The sequence below is a fragment of the Pelmatolapia mariae genome, linkage group LG23 (genome assembly GCF_036321145.2).
Source record: "Pelmatolapia mariae isolate MD_Pm_ZW linkage group LG23, Pm_UMD_F_2, whole genome shotgun sequence".
In the NCBI taxonomy this organism is placed as follows: Eukaryota; Metazoa; Chordata; class Actinopteri; order Cichliformes; family Cichlidae; genus Pelmatolapia; species Pelmatolapia mariae.
The window spans coordinates 23,364,017-23,383,623 of NC_086246.1; the positions used below are offsets into that span (position 1 = coordinate 23,364,017).

The 19,607-nt window shown below is 41.1% G+C and overlaps 1 protein-coding gene and 1 non-coding gene across 2 annotated transcripts in view; both read left to right on the plus strand.

Moving 5' to 3' along the window:
* Window positions 1–2,897: 2,897 nt before the first annotated feature.
* Window positions 2,898–19,607, plus strand: part of LOC134620122 (collagen alpha-1(XVIII) chain-like) — a 60,473-nt gene continuing 43,763 nt past the window's right edge. Inside the window, exons 1-2 of the mRNA XM_063466086.1 lie at window positions 2,898–2,916; window positions 4,851–4,953. Of these exons, the coding sequence (XP_063322156.1) occupies window positions 4,878–4,953 (76 nt within the window). The 5' untranslated portion in view covers window positions 2,898–2,916; window positions 4,851–4,877. The remainder of the gene's footprint in view (window positions 2,917–4,850; window positions 4,954–19,607) is intronic.
* Window positions 7,793–7,866, plus strand: trnai-aau (transfer RNA isoleucine (anticodon AAU)). The gene has a single exon. It is a non-coding gene; the product is annotated as a tRNA-Ile (tRNA).

Here is a 19,607-nt window from a genome sequence, read left to right on the forward strand (position 1 = left end):
AAACTATAGCCAGTAAACAAATAAACATGTATAATAAAAAGTAATATATCCTCTTTCATAAGTCCACCCTAGGTCGCCACACACTCATTTCCCACTGCCATTCAAACACATTTGGAAAACTTAAAGACTCTGATGTGACTTTTTGTAGTTATACTCTAGCTAAAACTTTTACCACCAGGGGGTGACATTTTATCAGTTGGGTTCACTCGTTGAACTTTTTTTTAATCCTTTCTTTTTAGTCTAAAAATGTGTTGGAAGATTACACAGGGGTAGGTAACTCCAGGACTCAAAAGCCAGTGTTCTGCAGGTTTAGATCTCACCCTGGGTCAACACACCTGAATCAAATGATTAGTTCATTACCAGGCCTCTGAAGAACTTCAAGACATGTCGAGGAGGTAATTTAGCCATTTGAATCAACTGTGTTGGATCAAGGACACATCTAAAACCTGCAGGTACCGGCCCTTGAGTCCTGGAGTTCCCCACCCCTGGATTACACAGACCCACTCCATCATCTAGGAGTCGCAAAATTTACATCACTCATACCCAGGAGAAATCCTATTAGAGTCACAGCTACAGAAAGTATAATCCCTGCTTTTCTAGGCTAGTCAGTGGATTGACAATTCCCTGGTGGTCACTAGCATCCCTTTGTTAGTCACTGGGATTCCAAGGATAATGACTAGCATTCACTCCATTCCTTCACTAGTCATTTGCACTTAAAAGCTGAAGAAATGTAGAATAATTATTATCCACATAGGTGTTTTAAAATGAAAACACAGTGAATAGTTACAAAAACATATGGTTAGAAAGATTGGGACTGAATAGCCGAGGGATGCTGGTGACTAACCTGTCCATTGGGTTGCAGAGGTAGAAGAATCAGGCCCTGGCTTTGACACAGACGTCATCTCCTCTGTCTTCAGATTTATGGCCTCTGATAGTGACTCCAAACTCATGAGCTCAGTGGCATGAAAACATGGGCAGCTAGAATCTGCAGGAGTGAAAAGGTGCAATGATGATAACATGAAGAAGAATATGCAAGGAAAGTTTCCAGGTTTGAATCTGGTCGTCTCCGAGCAGTTTATTAGTGAGAAGGATGTTTGTGTCACCTATGGCTGAAGGTCAACGAGCCTTCTTTAAAAAAGTGACACAGAGCTCATTATTCTTCTCCTTTGGAGGTCGGTGGGAGAACACACTTATGTGTTCAGACACATTAGTTTACTTACTGTAAATGCTATCTTCAAGACGAGTCTTCCTGAGCTTTGACAGCCCAGAGCTGGAGAGAAGATGGATGGAATTTAAATTTTGAAGCATGAAAGCAAGGACAGGGAGGGTCTCACCAAACAACACCTTTCGAGCAGAGCAAGTGGTGATTGAACGACAGTGGAAAGTGGACCTACCTTTACATGTGCGGACAGGACTAACAGGGAAATGAGGAGCATGGGAACCAAACACGGACAGATTTTTCTGTTCATGGTTCAGGAGTTTGAGGGCATGTGCTGACACACCATGTTACACTGACACTCATTTTCCAGTGGGGATCGTTCTGAATACAACTTGCTGTAAGTCTTGCAAGCTTTCTAATAAAAACTGCAACTTTTAGTGCAAATATGAGCTGCTCGAGTGCTGAGTTTTTGTACTTTGATGGATCTTAGAATGTATATTTTTTAATGATTTAGGGGTGAGGAGTAAAAATTCAGAGAGATTCAGAGAAAGTCCCCACCAAGGTGCAAACATATCATCATGACTGACTTTCGGAGGAAGAAATGTGTCTCCACAAGCAAGGAAATGTTTTGGATGAATCTTTCACCATATGCCAAGATCCAGATTCCTTTGCAGATATAGCAAAATGGTTTAAAAGTATAGAATAGAATAGAATAGAATAGAATAGAATAGAATAGTTCTTTACTGTCATTTTTCTTCATAATGGGATGTTTTGTTCCAATTTATTTGGAGTTGTACTTAAGTAAAGGCTCCAAAAGCCCCTCTTCCCCTTGCAGATAGGTTGTGGGTGTAGTTCAGGGGCATCTGTCATCATGCAAAGCTTTACTCTAATCATGGAATGCAGATTTTAGCACAAACAGGTGCCAAACTGCAGGCAAACATGTCTTAACAGAGACTGAAACACATGGAGAGCAGAGAGTATTAATCTGGATTTGTCTTTTATTTCTCCATCATCCAAAATCTCTGCAATATATTAAGAAAAGTCTACTGTGTTAAATTTCAGGGCCTCCATGTTTGGAGATGTTCTCTAAAATTTGCTGAAAAATCAGTTGAGAGCTCTTTTAAGAGCTTTTTTGGACCCTGAAGGGATATTTGTGAGAGTTCAAACCTCAGAAACTCATTTGAAAATGTGCTCCTCAGGCTTCAAGTCTGCAGATCGACTAAAGTCAGCATTGGAGAGGTGTCTGGCTTAGGGAGGGGTGGCCATCTGCCATCTGCCGCGACCGGTTGGGGGTGGGGGTGGAACCAATGACAAGTTTATATACAACTAAATATTAAAGCAAATATGCCTTTAAATGGATGTTAAGGCACTGGACGTAACTGTTAACATTTAGTTTTATATTACCGTGATTTTATAGGAGACGAAGTTGAAGTCTAAGTGAATAGTCTAAAAAATCAGTTGCGCTTCTTTTTCTTTTTCTTTTTGGGATTTTCTTCTGGTGTGTTTTCATCTCGGGCCTCCGGATATTCCTGTTTGGAAGCGCTGGCCTCCTCTTTTTTTCGCTGATTCTCCTGGAGTGTCTCGTTTTGGGCTGGAGAATCATCTTGTTTAGCAACGTTGGACTCGTTTTCTTGTTTCTTTCTTGTCTCTTGCAGAGACTGCAAAGACTCCTGAAGTAAGATCTTTTCTACTTCTGTTTGCCCGAGTTGGTTTCTGATGGTTGTGTTGTCCTGGTTTTGCTTCTCTACGATTTCCAGGTAGGAAGCTTTGGTTTTTTCCAGCTCTTCTTTCAAGTTTTGTGCTTTAAATAATTTTTCTCACAAGAGCCTCACTGGTGCAGAGTTTGGCTCTGAGCTCGGTGAACTCACAGTGGGCTCTTTGTTCTTGTTCTTTGCGCTTTGCAGCTTCCTCTTGTAGATGTTTTTGAGCTTTGAGGAGCTGCTTGTGGAGTTGTTCAATCGCTTTCTGCTGTTTTTTACACTGAACCTCCAACTCAGCTTCTCTAGTGGTTTTCTTGTCTGCAGAGTCTGTGTGTGGAGCTTCTGTAGTTTGTGTTGAAGTGTCCACACTCAGCTCTGCAGCTGTGACAGCTGTGTTGCTGTCTTCAACAGGAGCCTCATTTACCTCAGGGGTCAAGATCTCCTCTGGGTTGGACTCATGTCTGTTTCTCGGAGCCTGTTTCAGTTATTCTTGGAGCTCGAGAATGTTTTTTTTTCTGTGTTTTCTCTGCAGCGCTTTAGCTGCAAGTGAAGCCAATCATTCTCTGTTTTAGTTTGGCAGCTTTGTGGTTTGCAGCTACCATTTTGTAAAGATTGGTTTTCTGCATGTGATGAGACTCCTGCAGGTGGAATCTCAGTGCAGCTATTTCATCAGTCATATTACATGGAGGTCTGCCGTCATTTGATATGAAGTGAGTGTTAGGCTCTGGTTGAGACGACCCATTATTGGTTCTAAAGTGGGCATTGGGCTGATGTTGCAAAGGCTCATCAGTGGCAAAGGCTGAACTTCAGGAGACCATTACACAAGTAGCTTAGAAAATTTAATAGGTACTTCAACAGCAACATTTTTTCTATTTACATCTTTAAAATATTTTCTATTTGCCCAAACAAATTTGAAAAGAGTCTTTGTCATGTTAATTTCTGTCCCACTGTAAAAAGGAAAGATTTTCAAAGCTTCGGGTTTAAAAGAAACTAACTTTATTTAACACTATCCAGTTTGAGGTTTTCTATATTGTATAGTATTAAACTGTAAGTCTGAAATAGATGAGTTCTAAAGGGCGTTCACTCAGGACAAAATAACTTGATGGCAGGCAAAATAAGCACTGTTCATTAGAAAACAGAAATGTATTAGTGATTAGTCACAAAAATATTACAGTATTACAAATATTACATATTACAGGGAACAAAACAGTCATTATATTTCAGTATTACTGCAATACATGTTAAAAAGTTATCAACAGATTGTTAATTTACTCAGTAATTGTTTCAGAATTTTATCTCCTATAAAATGCTTTAAACCCTTTCGGTCAATGGCAACCCCAGCCCATTTGAGCAGTTGCCAGATTGTGTGTCAGTGTCAGAGGTGATTTGTGACAGAGGATAGAACCATGAGTGCAGGGAAAGTTTACAAGATAGTAGTGAGGCCTGCTATGGTGTACGGTTTGAAGATGGTGGCAATGACAAAAAGACAGGAGACCAAGCTGAAGATGCCAGAATGAAGAAAATGATGATGATAAATCACATTTTTCTGTTTTCTATTTTAAAAGTAACTAAAAGTTAGTGTAGTGGAATACAACGGAACAGGTTTGCCTTTTCTAATACCATCATATGAAATGGCGGGAAGAGTTTGTATTAACATTTTTTAAAAGATTCAAATAAATAAATAAATCTTCCTAAATACGCAGTCCTTTTTTCTCTTTTGTTCATACTCTTTGGCGGAAGTGGTTCTCATCCAGGCCTTTACTTTGAAAAGCCCACGCTGGAAGTTGTGCTGTGATTCTCCTCCCCGGCTTGAAAGCAGTTTGCTTAGTGCTGTGCTGTAAAGGTGCGCTCGTCCTCCTCAGGTAGACAGGCGGTGGGTGAAGCTTGTCTCGCGGTGGTGTTTATTTTTCCTCCACCAGCTGCTGGAGATGAGAGCAACCACACGACCTCCTCGAAGCGTCTGAAGGGATTTTATTTGCTTTCTGTGTCAGACTCACAAAGTGATAATCACCGCAGGGATGCGTGCACGCGACAGGTGCTGGACCTGCATCCTCGCGCTGCTGGTGGCCGCACAGACGCAGTCTCAGCAAACTGGTAAATTGATGCATTTATTTTATTTTCTCATACGTGTGTTTAAATACTCTTTTGAGCTTTGCAGAAGCAAAACGTGCTGCAAAAATACTGTTAAACTTAAAAACCTGAAAATGGTGCAAAAGCTCGGAGTTTCTAATAATTGTTAATTCAAAAACGTCCAGTTTTGTAACTTCAACTGTTAATTCTGACTTCATGAACTATTTCTGAGCAATGAGTTCAGTCACGTGACCTGAAAGCTTGGAGTTGTGTTTTTTTTCCAGGCTGGAATGAGATCGTGGTCGGTGTGAATGTCTGGGCTTGTTTATTGGGAATAATGAATAGCTCATCATCTCCTCCGCTGTCAGAGGCATGCACTACTGTCCTGTCTGTAAGAGGGATGCGATTTCTACAGATTGTGCACTGGCCTGTTCTGAAATAAGAATTTTTGGTGCTTTCCTCCATTCCAGGACTTTGCATTTATTATATTGGCTTCCTTGGCACCATTTTGCACATGAGCGTCTATGAGACGCTGGGCCCCGGGGCACAGACAAATAAAAAGGCCCCTCACAGCTCTGAGATAAGGGACGCTTTATTCTGCTGTGGTTGATAGTGTAGCTGTTGTGCATTCAGAAAGGTTGACCTGAAGTTAAAGTGGTCAGTTACGGACCTCTAGACTCTGTTTCCAGGCTTTAGAAAATATGTGACGGCCGGACGTCGGCCAGCCATAACTTTTATACTGTCTGACGATAAATGTCAGCGCTGACTCATTTTCAGAATGGTCCCATTATTATTTTCTGTCACATACATGCTTCTCCAATGGTGATGCTCTAAACGTGGCCATAGCTGAGCCAGAGTATGTTTCTTCAAAAGCTTTTACCTCTTTTGGCTCTCACTGACATTCCTGATGTGTTCAGCTCAACCATACAACGATGGCTGTGAGCACAGAAACCCCACCCACCTGTTGTTCAGACCTTCTGTTTGTACGGGACATCCAATCAGAACAAAGATGGCTTAAAGGAAGTGGAGCTAAAACACCTTGTTTTAGATTATAGACTCTATTAAAATAATGGATCTGAAAAGTGAAACCAGTACCGAAGTACCTTAAACTGGCATTATCTCTAATGGCCAACAGTCTCGTTTCAGAAAGAGGTCTGATTGTTTAGAAGTCTGTGGGGAAAATCGCCTTATGGTTCACTTAATGAAGACCTCAACAGTCAATTTTCTGATGAGTTCACGGCCTCAGGCTCTAGTTTTGAGTCTTATTCAATACAAGCCTAATCTTTATGACATTATAAATTATTTAAAGTAAAAAATAGATAATAATGAGGGTTGTGCTTTAAGCTTGATTTAGACTTTGGCAGTAAAACTATGGCCTGGCTTTTTAACGCTTAAATCTAAACCCCACGCTCTGACCTTCCATGCCAATTGTTGTGTTCTCCGTTGACCCGACGTGTACTTACATTTCTCGAGAGGTACACCTGAGGAAATGTGGAAGGTTACAGCGTAGGACTAAGAGATGCTTCCAGTTACATCCTTAGTTGTGTTGTAGATTTAGAATGGGACTTATGGCTGACAAGCCCTTGATTTTCTGATCCACCCCTTCCTTCAAACCGTAAACCTGGTGATGTCCAATGTTCAGCTTGACTTCACAACAGGATCTCACACAGTAGTGTGCAACCTGTTGCCTATCATCCGAGTTGAGGAGTCGCACCAACGGCCAATAAAAGATGAATAAAGATTAATAATCTAGTAGATTACTGTAATAGCTTTTGATCAGAAAAAGATAGCGTTTAGGTGTTTAAAGGTTTACTTTTTTTAAAGAAACGCAGCTAATGAAGTAACAACCAGGTGCAGCTGAGCGGTGTCCTCCAACCATAATCATAACGTCTTCCTCTCCTAAGTTACCCAGGTCCACAGCTTCATGTTGAATCACTTAATCATTATCTTAATCTTCTCCTTGTGCTTGTTTTGCATCTCCAAGAACATGTTGGACCTTTGCTTTCTTATTTTGCACCTCCTTGTAGTCGTTTTAATCCTCGCTGTGGTTTTTTGTCTTTCTTTACTTGTTTGAATGACTTTCTGTGAAAACACACATTGACAGTGGCTTCAGTTTGAGACTCTGACTCACTCATACCCATAGCCATGTCTGTGTGTGTGTGTGTGTGTGCTGGTGTTTTATGCAAATATTACACTTTACAGCTAAGCTCCTCTTTAAGACGAATATTGAAGGAAAGATTACAAGTAGGTTCAAGGGCTAAGGCTATTGCAGGTGTGTGTGTGTGTGTGTGTGTGTGTGTGTGTGTGTGTGTGTGTGTGTGTCTGTGTTGAGGCTGGTGATATGCAGTTTGTTCAGATTTTCCCCTCTTCAGGGCTCATCGTTCCCTCCCAGACACACTTCAACTCGTCTAATTTTACCTGGCTGTGGTTTCCCTCCTCTGCAGGCTACACACACACAGACACACACACACACACACACACAGACACACACACACACACACACACACACACACAGACACACACAAAACATTATGCTGATAATCAGGCATGCCCGCACAATCATGTAGAGACAAAGCATATGCAGAAATGCTTCAGCTACCTTCATGGAAGAATCCAGGCCTTTGAACTGAGCGTGTAGTTCAGGGATACAACTATAATTTCTTAGATTTATAATAAATAAAAAAGAAAATTATTAAAAATGTGTCCAAAATTCATTAAATTCAATAAAATAAACCCACAATTCTTAATAACGATGAGGATTTCACTATAATAAGTTTTCCCTACTTTGGCAAAAAAAGACAGGGCTCTTCAGTGAACTTTTAATATTTGAACATGCTTTTTTCTTCTTCTTTTGTCTGTTAGTGGCCAGTTAGCTCAGTTGGTTAGAGTGTGGTGCTAATATCGCCAAGGTCACGGGTTCGATCCCCGTACGGGCCATTTCAAGCTTTTGGGGCAGGGATATCTCAGTAGGTAGAGTTGGCGCCCCATGATCGGAAGGTTGGGGGTTCGAATCCACTGAACGGCTACCCTGAGGTACCCCTGAGCAAGGTACCATCCCTACACACTGCTCCCCGGTGCGCCTGCTTAGTGGCTGCCCACTGCTTCACTGAGTGAATGGGTCAAATGCAGAGAGAGTAATTTCCCCACAGGGATCAATAAAGTATACATTATTATTATTAGTGAGAAATGACTCAAAGGTGGGATGTATTATAACAGGGTAACAAACCCAGAACAATGTTTTATAAGATACGGGGTTTTTTTAAAATCTGAGAAATTTTAACCATCAACGTAACTAATACACAGTTGCATTTTTTGATCATACCAACGTAACTAATCCTAAAATCCAGAAACTAGTTGGCATTTTTACAGCAACAGTTCAATAGGCTATGTTGATTTGATTTTTGGCAGTGTACATGAGGTACGCTTTAGATATATTCACGTTACACTTTGGAATTTTTAATGCTTTTGCTTGTGCCCAAGACGGTGTTTGCCAACAAGTGGTTAAACGGGACTGAGAGATTGTTGGGGACAATTGAACCAGCATTGCTGTCATGCTGATCACAGGAACTTAATACAGGTGACATTATCATCATAACACTGTTGTGTAGTTCATCTACAGCTTCCTTACAATTACACAACTCTAATTCTAACAAACACTATATAAAATCCCACCGGCTCTTTGTCAAGGGTATGTTGGCAATACTAACTTTTAGGTTAGTGGCTGAAATGCAAAAGCAAAGGTAATGTGATAGAAATGCAGCAGGTTTCACAGGATTTCTGGGAAAGCAGGTTGCAGAAAAGCGAGTTTACCAAATAAGGGAACTCAAAGAATGAGGATCATAGAGTTATACTTTACTATCTGTATCAATATGAAGGTAAATTCTCCAGAATTTACACCCTCTTGGTTGTCTTTCTCTGAATTTAGCACCTCAAAATTTACTGTAGCTGTGTTTATATAATATATAAGCAGTCGGGTCCCCTGGGTGGCCAAATTGCGTCTTTTCCATCATATACGATCCTACATACAAGAAAAGGGGATAATAAAACCCATGTACCGTGCTGCACTAAATGAATGGCTGTAAACATAGCTGTCAGGTGCCTTAGGGTCTAAAGCAGGGGTAATACAGGGGAGCTTATGGGATAATTAGATGGTTTTTTTTTTTCTATTTTCTAAATGTACCACTAGACCAGCCTGTCTGAACCCAAGGCCCATTTCTACCATCATACTGTCTGTGTTGCACTTCATGGGAAATTTCTTGTTGATGCCTCGAGCCCGTGAAATGCAAGCACAGGTTGAACATTATTGTCTGACTGTGGGAATTCCACACATTTAAATGTTATAGCTGCAGGGCAGGTTTAAGCTCATGTAAGAGTTTACAAGCAAACACTCATTATAACAACGTTTTTCACAATTTTCTGGCGTTGAATCTTGTTTACTGATATAGAAAATAATTAGCGACGCAGAATTTCTTCCTGTACGGCAGTGAAGACATAACATAAATCAAGATTAAATCATTGTTTGACTCTTATCAGTCAGATTTAGATTTGAGTCAGACATTTGTTTATGTGAAAACAACAGTCGTGGTTACTGTAAGTCAGTGTGGTGTCTCTAAATGTGATTTATAAACACACATCTCACCACTAATGACTGAATGCTGCAGTCAAGTCCTGATAAAGACTCACTCTTTGACTCATCTGTTTCAGATATAATCTGTCATGACATTTGAATCATTCGTATCTAACGGACCCTCATCTGTGGTGCTTTTGAAAAATTTGGGAATTAATTTTTTTACACAATGATCATACCGTATGAGCTGCATGTTTCTGTCATGGGTGTCATTAAGATTTCATCTTAACTTTGATTCACATGTCGTGACTTATCTCATCCAAACCTATGTTGAATTATCTTGACTTGTCTTTATCTACAATGTCTTGACTAGTTGCTTAGCTTGGCTTATCTTAGTCATGTGGCAAATTTCAACACCAACCAAAAGTTGGATGTAGCTTGTTGAGAGCTACGCCCATCTTTTTTATTCAGCCCATGATCTTGACTGATCTTGCCCAGTAGAAAATGATATGTTTGCACTAGAGCTGGGCGATATATCGAGTTTTTAAAAAATATCGATATATTTTTATACAAGATATAAGATCTGACAATATCCTTTATATCGATATAGTCTATGTTACGTTATAATTATAGTTGTGGAGCCACAAGTTTGCCTCTCTTTCGTCCACTTTTGTCTTTACGCAACGTTACTCTGCCTCGCCTCTCTCCTTCACTGAACACAACTTCCCCTCCTCCCCCATCGCTTCACCTGCAGGCAGCGACAAGATGGACACGGCAAATCTCCGTTAACGAGTTACTGCGCATCGCCCCGTGCGTGGGGCTGGACGGCGTCGACGTGTTAACGAGCTAACCACGCTAACGAGCTAACCACGCTAACGCCATGCAGCCCAGAGGGGCTGCACAGCCTAAAATCCTTTCATTTTCACAAAAGTTGACAGCGCGCCTTATGTATGAATTCTGGTTGTGCTTGATGGCCGCGAACCGATTTTATGTGGTACACAGCGCTCCGCAATCTGTCAAAAAATGTTTTAGTACGACTTTGGTAAGCTATGGAGCTGCACCGCTTGATGGATTGTCGGAGCATTACGGTTACCGAGGAGCCTCGCGGAATAATACGTACTGTGCTTCAACGTAATATTACCGTACTGTGTATAAGGACCATAAATGGCACCTGTTAAGAGACGTGGTTACAAAGAGGATTTCAAACTCGAGGCTGTCAGTCACGCAATAGAACTTGGGAACAGAGCAGCTGTGAAATCTGTCTCTTTGTTATTATGCTCAGTGTCTTTTAGTTTACATTTTGACTTCACAATTGTGAGCTTTTTGTTATGCACCAAAACAACATTGTTTTATTTTATTTATGGAGCATTATTATTTAATAAATGCTCATAATTTATTTTTGAGTAATTTTTTCATGTACATCTATGCTCTATGTTAATAAAAGTGCCTGTGTGACATCTGGGACACAGCTTTGACTAAGAACTCTCTTTTTGTTCTTACTTTATGGCTTTGAAAAAAATATCGAGATATATATCTTATATCGCCATCCAGCTAAAAAATATCGAGGTATGAATTTTGGGTCATATCGCCCAGCTCTAGTTTGCACCAACAAGGTGATTAATAAAGAGCTCTCAGCTAAAACCTTGGCATATCTCAGCATGGTGTGCAGTTTGTCCTTAAAAAAATTGAAGGAACAAGAGAAGTGCCAGTCATGTCCTTAAGAAACAGAGAAAAGTCCAGAAAAGACCTGACACAGAACCTGAGAGATGCATCTGGACCTTCAGTTGATCCATCTACTGTTCACTGAAGCCTCATCAGAAATGAAAAAGGAACTGTCATCAAAAACCGTGGACCACCTGGAAAGCATCGACAGCTTAATTTTCCAGCATGACAATGACCCCAAACACTTTGATTTGATGGATTGGCCTCAACAAGGCAGAAACATCCCAAGAAGGGCTTTGAATGTCCTTCAAGAAGGCCGGAGAACTATTCCTGAAGACTACTTAACGAAATGACAAGAAAGCTGCCAAATATTGACCGTCAAGCTTGTTTGAATTGTACAAACTCTATTTTTGTCTTATATGTCTTATATGTATTTCACGTTTTCCTAGCAAGATATAAAGAAGAGTTGCACATTTGTTTCTTAGAAGCTGCTACAGCTTTGGGGTGATGGGAAGCTTAGGTCAGGGTTTGGTTTGTGCGCAAACAAACTGTAGATGTTCACACAGCAGGTGGTGCAGCACAAAGAAGCAAATCTTGTGCCATGTTCAAGTCCCAAACACTGGGACACAATCCAAAGCCAGGACCTCCATACATTCACATACTATTTGTGGATGTCTGCTGATTAGATCTTAAAGAGCAGAGCAGGTGAGAGCACCGAGCCATGGCTGAGTGTGCCGGGACCATCATCACCACCTCAAAGCACCAGTACTGCAGCTGGGAAAACAAAGCATTCCCCAGTAACACGGAGCGCTTCTGACCAGCCGCTCCAGATGGCACAGCTGATAGGCTTCATAGAAAGATGGAGGACGGAAACCAAAACATCCTCTCGTCCCTCAGCCTGAGCTCTCACCTCAGCTGTGTGACATTTACATAACTGACAGCAGGTAGAAAACACCCGTTAGTGCCTTTTTTAAAAAGAGCTTTGAAGTTTCAGTAGTTACAGTGTGCAGGTCTAATCTTCTCGATGATGTAGCAGAGCTGAAACTGAAACACACAAAAGGACAAAAGGTGTAATCACAGATAAACGTGGGTGGAGAAATTTCCTTGAGGCGATGTGGAGAACAAGGAGTGTCAGGAGTTTGTTTTATGAAGCTGATCTGCTGGAGTTTATTCAGCCTGCAGCTACAACCCCTTATTCTCTGCTGGGGCTGACCAAATTCAGGCCAAGAAAACACCAGGATAAGACAAGTTGTTATAATTTTTTTAAGCTTATTACCACCAGAGGAAACAATGGCTCCTTTACTGGGCTGTATTTATTATGTAGGCATAGTTACTGGTTATATTTCAGAATACAAAATCATGTTATAGACTGATCCAACTTAGGGTCATGGGAGGGACAGAGTTTATCACAGCCTACATTATATTATTAAATTCAATATCTGTTCCCCAGCCTTTCTGGGTCTTACTAATATTTGCTCGAGGAAAGCATAAACTAAGAAAGTCTGTGTGCTGAACAACATTTTCCCCTCTTTTCAGGTCCAGATTCCTGCATGAATGCTGCTATCGGCCTGCTATATCCTCTTGTTTACATGTTACTGCAGACTTATCAATAAGTCCAAGGTCTTTAGTTGCACAGCTGTGAGCAGGAATTGTTCCTGTCAGCCTTGAAGTTGGCTGATTATAAAACATTCATCTTTGAACTTTGGTGGAAAAAAGTGTGTAAGTTCCCTGTGTTTCCAGGTGCTTTCTGTTATAACATCACAGCTTTTGCAAGTTGAAGAACTCTGCCTGAAGCTAATGTCTCCAGTGCACAATCGCAGGTTACGCCACCTCTCACACAGAAGCTGCTTGTTTATGACTGAGAGGTCATTAATCATAGCTCTGTGCGCTGGCTCGCTCATTGCTATCAATTTGCTGGCTACAAAGGCATTTTACGGTGAAACATCACTGGGTTTTATGAGTGGTGACTCTCATCATTTTTCTTTTAGTGCATTACAATCTGTCCTGAAAGCGTCATGAGGAGGAACCACTGTTTCATTTCCAGTGCTTGAAACAATCAGAGGGGGCGGGCCAGCTGCTAACACAGGCTGCAAGTCTTTTAATTCACAAGGGTTTTAGTGGAAACCACAGCATGACCAGTTGAGGAAAAGCACTTTAGAAACACAATATTGCTGATGCCAGAGTATTTGTCAATGTCTTAAAGCATTTGTGGAGGGGGGGTGTACAATGTGAAATGTTAATCTAGACCTAAAAGCACATCCACACCTGACTCCATGCCATAGTCTGTGAGTTTTGTGGTTATTTGGTGGCAGTTTAATCATTATTATGTGGTCTTTTATCTGGCTGTTGTTCTTGGATTTTAGTTGGGAAGAATGGTGCGTGGTGGTTAACACTATTGCCTCACAGCTAGAAGGTCCTGGGTTTGACTCCACGATCTGGCTTGGGTGTCTTAGCGTGGAGTTTGCATGTTCTCCCTGTGTCTCTGGTGCTCTGGCTTCCTCTCACAGTCTAAAGACATGCAATTAGTGGGGTTTGGTTAATTGTTGATTCTAAATTACCCGTAGATGTGAACATGAGTATGAGTGGTTGTCTTGCCTCTCTGGGACCAACTGGCGTCCTGTCCAGGGTGAACCTTGCCTTACGGCCGTTGGTAGCTGGGATAGATTCTATTCCCACTGCGACCTTGATGAGCATAATTGGAATAGAGTGGATGGATGAATTGCTTGGGTAGTTTAGTTCTCTTAGTTTTGATAGACTATTAAAGATATGCGTTACATGTGCTTTAGTTTCTTCTAGCCTCTCTAGTGTATTCGTGCATCTTGTCATTTCGGTCATGTGATTCCTCATTTTGTTACTTCCAGTTTTATTTTATTAGCCCTCTGTTGCTGGTGTCTTGTTATTAGTTTTATTATGTGTGCCTATGCCAAGAGGCACACATATTACTATTCGTCGGATTTATTATTATTATTATTATTATTCTTCAGTTTCCGCCTGAAATTAGTTTGGTGGAAACCAGGAGATGACCTTACCGAATCATCAGAGCTGAACTGGTGATGGAGAAACAGGTTTACCTTTTTTTTAGGTGACATGAATGAGTTGAAGGGAAGTTATGAACTGTTTCTGAGAGAAATAAACACCAAGCTCCTTTTTTATTTAGCTGACAGCTGGTAACTGTGCAGGGGCGGATCTAGCAAAGCTTTTGCCAGGGGGCCAGGTAGGGCATCTTACAACCAAAGTTTGTATAATAATACACAAGATTGGCTGTAGACCATTGTTAATCATTCAGAACACTGTGTAAAAATAACAAAAAACAAAAAGTGAATGCAAAAGTGCATAAATATTTATTTTACGTGATTGATGTGTGTGGCGGGGCGTGGTCTGCAGTGCCGCTGCAGGGGAGGTGGACCCACCTGAGCGGCATCTGCAATCACGCCTCTCTGGCGTAGTCTGTGCTCTCTCGGCTGTTTTTTGGGTGTGTGTCAGGCTGTGAGTTGAAAAGCTACAGCCGGCTGTGTGGGTACACCAACCATGTGTGAAAAGTGGTCCATAACGTAATGCTTCAAAGCGTGTTCATGCAAACATTGTCGGGTCTGCCGTGGTACAATGGGACTTCTGCTCATGAAACTACGTGCACAGCGTCTGCAAATCGGGGCTGTACAAAGTCACTTCATCTTTACCCAAAATTGTAAGCTGTCATCTGTGAGGTGCGAGCGGTGTTTGTTTTTACCATAGTTCATGGTGGAGAATGGCTGCTCTGCTGAGTTTTGCTCTCTGTAGCTGTATGAATGGCAAACTACACTGTTTACCAGCGGCATAGGCACACTTAAAATTTCTTCTGAAATTTTCGCTTTCTAGTTTCTTTTGTTGTTGTCTTGATTAGTTTCACTTGTACACTGTTACCCTGGTGTTTCCACTCTCCCCGATCACCTCCTATGCCTAAACCTCAGCTTGGATCTGTTCTTTGTGGACTCATACTGTGTCCATGTTGCACACCTTTTTGTGTGTTGTCTCAATTAAGGCTGCTCTTCGGATCGCCTGAATAAAAGTTTTTTTTTCTCAGAATTCTCACAACTCTGCATATGTGAGAAACCTGCACCTAATGGCACTGGTTATGATCAGAAAGAAAAATGCAGGGACTTTATATAGGAATTAGGATCCTTTCTTTCTTTACCTTAATTTTTGACAAAAGGAACCCTAGTTGCAAGAAAAAGTGTAATATCCTGAATATTTTGTCTACTCTGTATACACTGACAGTAGGCAGACAGTCTGCTTTCTTAACCTTCATGGTTTCCTTCTGCAAATATTTATCAGCTTCCTCTCCAGGAAGGCTCTCATCCTGTGGATGATCTGCAGCCATCCTCCACCTGCTTCAGGTTATGATAAGAATAAAGTATAACAACTTCCACCATTCGATCAAGATGACTGAAGCAGCAGCATTCAAAAATAGACTAGGAGGTCGTGAATCGATATTCTAAAATGTGTCACCAAATGCAGTGTTTCCACGGTGTTTGTGGTTTTAGGGCCGCCTGATTGTAGCAACATTAATAACTGTTATTTAACACGACTCAGCAGCTGAAGTCGTTTTCTGATTCTTGTTCATCACCTGTCTGTCCTCCTCTCATGTTGGTTTTGATTAACCTAACTTGCCGTGGCCTGTAAGAAAAATGAAAGTGGGGTTTTAGAGAAGGGTGGAAGTTCTCTTCTGGAAAGGAAAAACACTGTCACAAAACAGAGTAGAGAAAAATTAACTGGTTTATCCTGATTACCTTGTAATTGTCTACCAGTAAATCGATCATGTTGGCATCTCAGATGGATAAAACAAGTGGTTTTTAAACTTATTCTTATTCAACTTATTCTACCTGGTTGATGTCTACAGAACACTGGTGGGCATCTGAGCCGATTACTTTAGTTCAGCGGTCCCCAACCTTCTTTGCGCCACGGACCGGTTTATGCCCGACAATATTTTCACGGACCGGCCTTTAAGGTGTCGCGGATAAATACAACAAGATAAAACTAGTACCGGTACCGAAAAAATAAGATTTATTCATAACACACCTGAAAAGACCCAGGAAAACTGAGTTAACGATAAAAACGATAACAAAATAACGCTGAAAACCTATAAAACCATGAAAACCATACATTTCACACCTGAGCCTCAACTCTCGCGGCCCGGTACCAAACGACTCACGGACCGGTACCGGTCCGAGGCCCGGGGGTTGGGGACCGCTGCTTTAGTTGATGTGAGTGAAACTGGCCTGACATCTTAAAGGCGACACAGAGGAATCATGAAGGACACAGAACTTAACTAGATTTCTTGAGTTTGTGTCTGTTTGGGTTTGATATCCCATGTTGTACTCATGTTGTGCTTTAGGAACACTAGTTCTTATTTCCTCAGCTTTGCTGCCTACACAGTACCAAAACTAGGCCTAAACGCAGTATTTTTGTTGGAGCGGGACGGTGTCTGATGTTCGTATCGTGTTTTTGAGAAGCTCTCTTTTGTGCGCCTCAGTGCTTTTGTGCTCTTTGTCATTTTATGACTCAGTGAGAGCGCCACAGCGCTTATGAGGACTGAATTCCAGTATCTGGGTTGCAGGAATTTGAACCTGCAGCACTTGAGGCCTTGAGTTCACGTCCCCTCGAGCTCCTGCTGCAGAGTGTCTGACAGGTGAGACCACAGCGAGGATTTTGGCATGAAGATAATATCACAGATGCGGGCTATTAAATCATTTTCTTCTTCTTTTTTTAAAAACTTTTAATCGTTTAGAAGGCCCCGTTATTGCTTTTTAATTTTCTCCTGTCAGTCAGCTCATTAGAGGCATCACTTCTCATTTATTCTTACTGTCTCACATTCAGGAGGAGCCACCAAGCTTGACGCCACGCTGCTTAATGTCTTTCTTTAACAGATCTCCTCAGTTGGGGATTGCCCAAAAAAGGAGTCGACTGTGTTGCCTTCAAGCTCCCGTGCCGCTTCGTGAATCCCAACCGTCTCACCCCCTCTTGTTTGTAAATGCCCTGCTCGTGTTCGTGCCAGAAACTCACTTTGACATACCGCAGGGGGGGAGGAGGAGAGAGGAGGGGGGGGGGGGGGGGGGGGGGGGGGGGGGGTCATGGGTGTTGATTTCTGCTGAGCTTCTGCCAAAGATGCCCTGCAGGGAACTTTCTTTTATTCTGCTCGTTGACTTTGGAGAATTTGAGTTATTTGATAACCGGGAAAAAAAGCAGCCAGGAGCACAGTGAAATGTAGTTATCGAGATACACGTGTAAATACAAGCTGATTTCTTAGTTTGTGCATTAGTATTTCTTGGTACGACTCCAAAAAGCAGGTGGGAGCATTTCTTTTATTTTTTTTGGCATCAAGAGCCTCTTTAAAATAATAGCTGCCCGCGTTAACGGTGAGTGATGTGCGGGTAAACGCATTCAACTGTAAATTTAAGACAAAATAATAAATTCATTTAAAACTGTGGCACTCCCATCTGTTGCTAGAAATCGAGATATAAATCACATCAGACTAACTGCAGGTTAAATGAATGACCTGTGTCCTGATGTTATTCAGACCTCATTCAGCCCTGGGCGTCCAGGCTGGTGGATTTAGGTCCATAAGTTTATGAACACTTTTTTAAGATTTTGACTGTGTGTACCACCACGGTGGGGTTTTAATCAAACAATAAGTGTGTGACTAAAGTGCAGAGTTGAATCTTCAGTTCAAGTGGTTTAACAGAAGTATTTAGGCATCACAGCTGTTTTTATATACACTCCTCATTTAAAAGTAATTGGACAATTGACTAACAAGCAGTTTCTTGTCTGGTTGAGGTCTGTTCCTTCATTATTTCACAAGACATGAGGCAGGTAAAATACCTGGAGTTGATTCCAGGTGTTGCATTTGGTAGGTGTTCAATGAAATTGTCAATATGGCATCCCAGATAGATGTTGGTGCAAGTGAAGAAGGGCGTCATCAGACTGAAAATCCCCCAAAAAATCTGATAGAGAGATGGCAGAAACCTTAGGAGAGGCCAAATCAATAATCTGGTACATTGTTAAAAAGACTGAATGCACTGATCAGCTCAGCAACACCAAAATATCTGAAAGAGAACAGAAGATAACCAAAGTAGATGATCACAGAATTATTTCCATGGCTCAGGAAATCAACTTCACAACATCTAAACAAGTAGAAAAACTCTCCAGACTTCGACAGCTTGCAAAGTTCTAGAAAAAAGTCCTTGGACAGTCAAAACCAGAATTAACTACTTTAACTGCTACTACTAAGATAATATGTCCTTCATATTGCAGTGGAGGAACCTAACAAGCAAAAGATTCCCAGTTTGATCCTGGGAGGAAACACAAATCCCTATGGGATTGCATCTGGGAGGGCATTTGGTGCCAAATCAAGGATGTGGAGCTACCCATTGTGGTGACCCCTTGTGAATAAGGGAGCAGCTGAAAATAGCTTCTCATTTCTACTACTAGGATAAAATAATTTTGAACGTCTGGAAAATACGGTCCGTGTCTTAAAATTGTTGCAATTTCTAAACAGCTAATGGAAAAGTGTAATATAGTGTTAGCCAAAAAGTACAGTTATAACCTTAAGTATATCGGCATCGTAAGAAAGTGAGGAAAAAATATTTGCACGTTTTGACTCCATACGAGTCAAAAAGTGCAAATATTGGTTTTGTTTTTGTTTTTTTACTTTTCAATGTTTTAAAATAATTAAAGCTGGCGTTCTCAAAATATGACCCACAGTCCAATGGTAGCCCACCGAAACCATTTTTCTGGTGACGAGATCTTCAAGGAAAAATTAAGATTCAACACTTTTTGCCTGTTACTGTTTTTAAATCAGCAGAGAATGAGAGCAAGCAGGTCATTAACAAATACAGCCAGGGTCACCATACAAAACCTATATATTAGTGACTTCTAAGTATTAAATTAAATGTTGGTCTTGTTTCTTTACAGTTTGATAATTTTTTATGTTTACTTGACAGTTTGTAAATTTACTTCTCACTCTGGCATTACTTCTTGAGTTTATTTGACCCAATTTAAAGCCCAGAATGATGGTGATTTGACTCTTTGTGCGATTGTTTTTGCATTTTTAGAAACTACACTGTGTGCCCTTTTTGCAGTCATGCTGAAGCTGCCTCTGGTAATGTATTGTAATATAATGTATGCAGTTATTAGTACTTATCTGATCTTATTAAAGAAGAACAGAAAGCTTTTAAACTGCTGTAAATGTGACCCCTGCAGCCTCTGTGTTGCTGCCATCTGCTGGGCCAGTCAAGTACTGTCAATGAAAGGGCATGACAGAAAGGATGTGGACGTGCTGCAGATGTTGACCTGAACTGAAATGAATAAGCAAGAAAAGTTTTTTGTTTTTGTTTTTTTTAAGTGACCAAAGTGATTTTCAGAATAAATCTGATTGTGTTGGACGTGTTTCTGGAGTTTAACAGAGAGGAAACAA